The sequence below is a fragment of the Mesitornis unicolor genome, unplaced genomic scaffold (assembly GCF_000695765.1).
Source record: "Mesitornis unicolor isolate BGI_N332 unplaced genomic scaffold, ASM69576v1 scaffold5516, whole genome shotgun sequence".
Classification (NCBI taxonomy): domain Eukaryota; kingdom Metazoa; phylum Chordata; class Aves; order Mesitornithiformes; family Mesitornithidae; genus Mesitornis; species Mesitornis unicolor.
The window spans coordinates 7,077-7,644 of NW_010192867.1; the positions used below are offsets into that span (position 1 = coordinate 7,077).

General features: G+C 57.4%; 1 protein-coding gene across 1 annotated transcript; it reads right to left on the minus strand.

The window, feature by feature from the left end:
- Window positions 1–279: 279 nt before the first annotated feature.
- Window positions 280–411, minus strand: MRPL49 (mitochondrial ribosomal protein L49; the record flags this gene model as incomplete). The annotated part of the gene is made up of 1 exon (XM_010187259.1): window positions 280–411. A coding segment is annotated over one exon (132 nt), but the record flags the coding sequence as incomplete, so codon positions are not given.
- Between the last annotated feature and the right edge of the window lie 157 nt (window positions 412–568).

Here is a 568-nt window from a genome sequence, read left to right on the forward strand (position 1 = left end):
CACGCTTTTCCCACCATTTTTGGGTTCTTCCCCATATTCTGATGCATCCTTCCCATATTTTGGGGTTCCCCCCACCCCAAGCTTTCTTTATGGGGTGCATGTTCCCACTTTTGGGTCCCTCCTCCCCACATTTCACCCCCATTTTAAGGTGCACCCTCCCCATACAAAATGGCGGCAGTCTCAGTTTCCCTCACGCTTTTCCCGCCATTTTTGGGTTCTCCCCCATATTTTGAGCTACCCCCCCTATTTTGGGGGTGCCCACCCCCATTTTGGGGCTCCCTAAAACCCCTTTTCCAGCAGCCACCTCCTCAGGGGTACCCCCCAATCCCCCTTCAGCCGCAGGCTCCCGGTCACTTCATTCACCTGCACCTCCTGCACCCCCAAATCCGCCCGCAGCTCCCGCTCCAGCGCCTGAAAAAGGAGGCAAAAATAGCGGGGGTCAGCACCCCAAAAATTTAGGGGGGGACCCCCCAAAATGCCCCCTTTGCTCACCCAAAGGTCCCCCTCGACGCGGCGCAGCTCGGTTTGGAGCCGGTTGCTCTTTTTGGTGCTGGTGTAAACGGGGAGG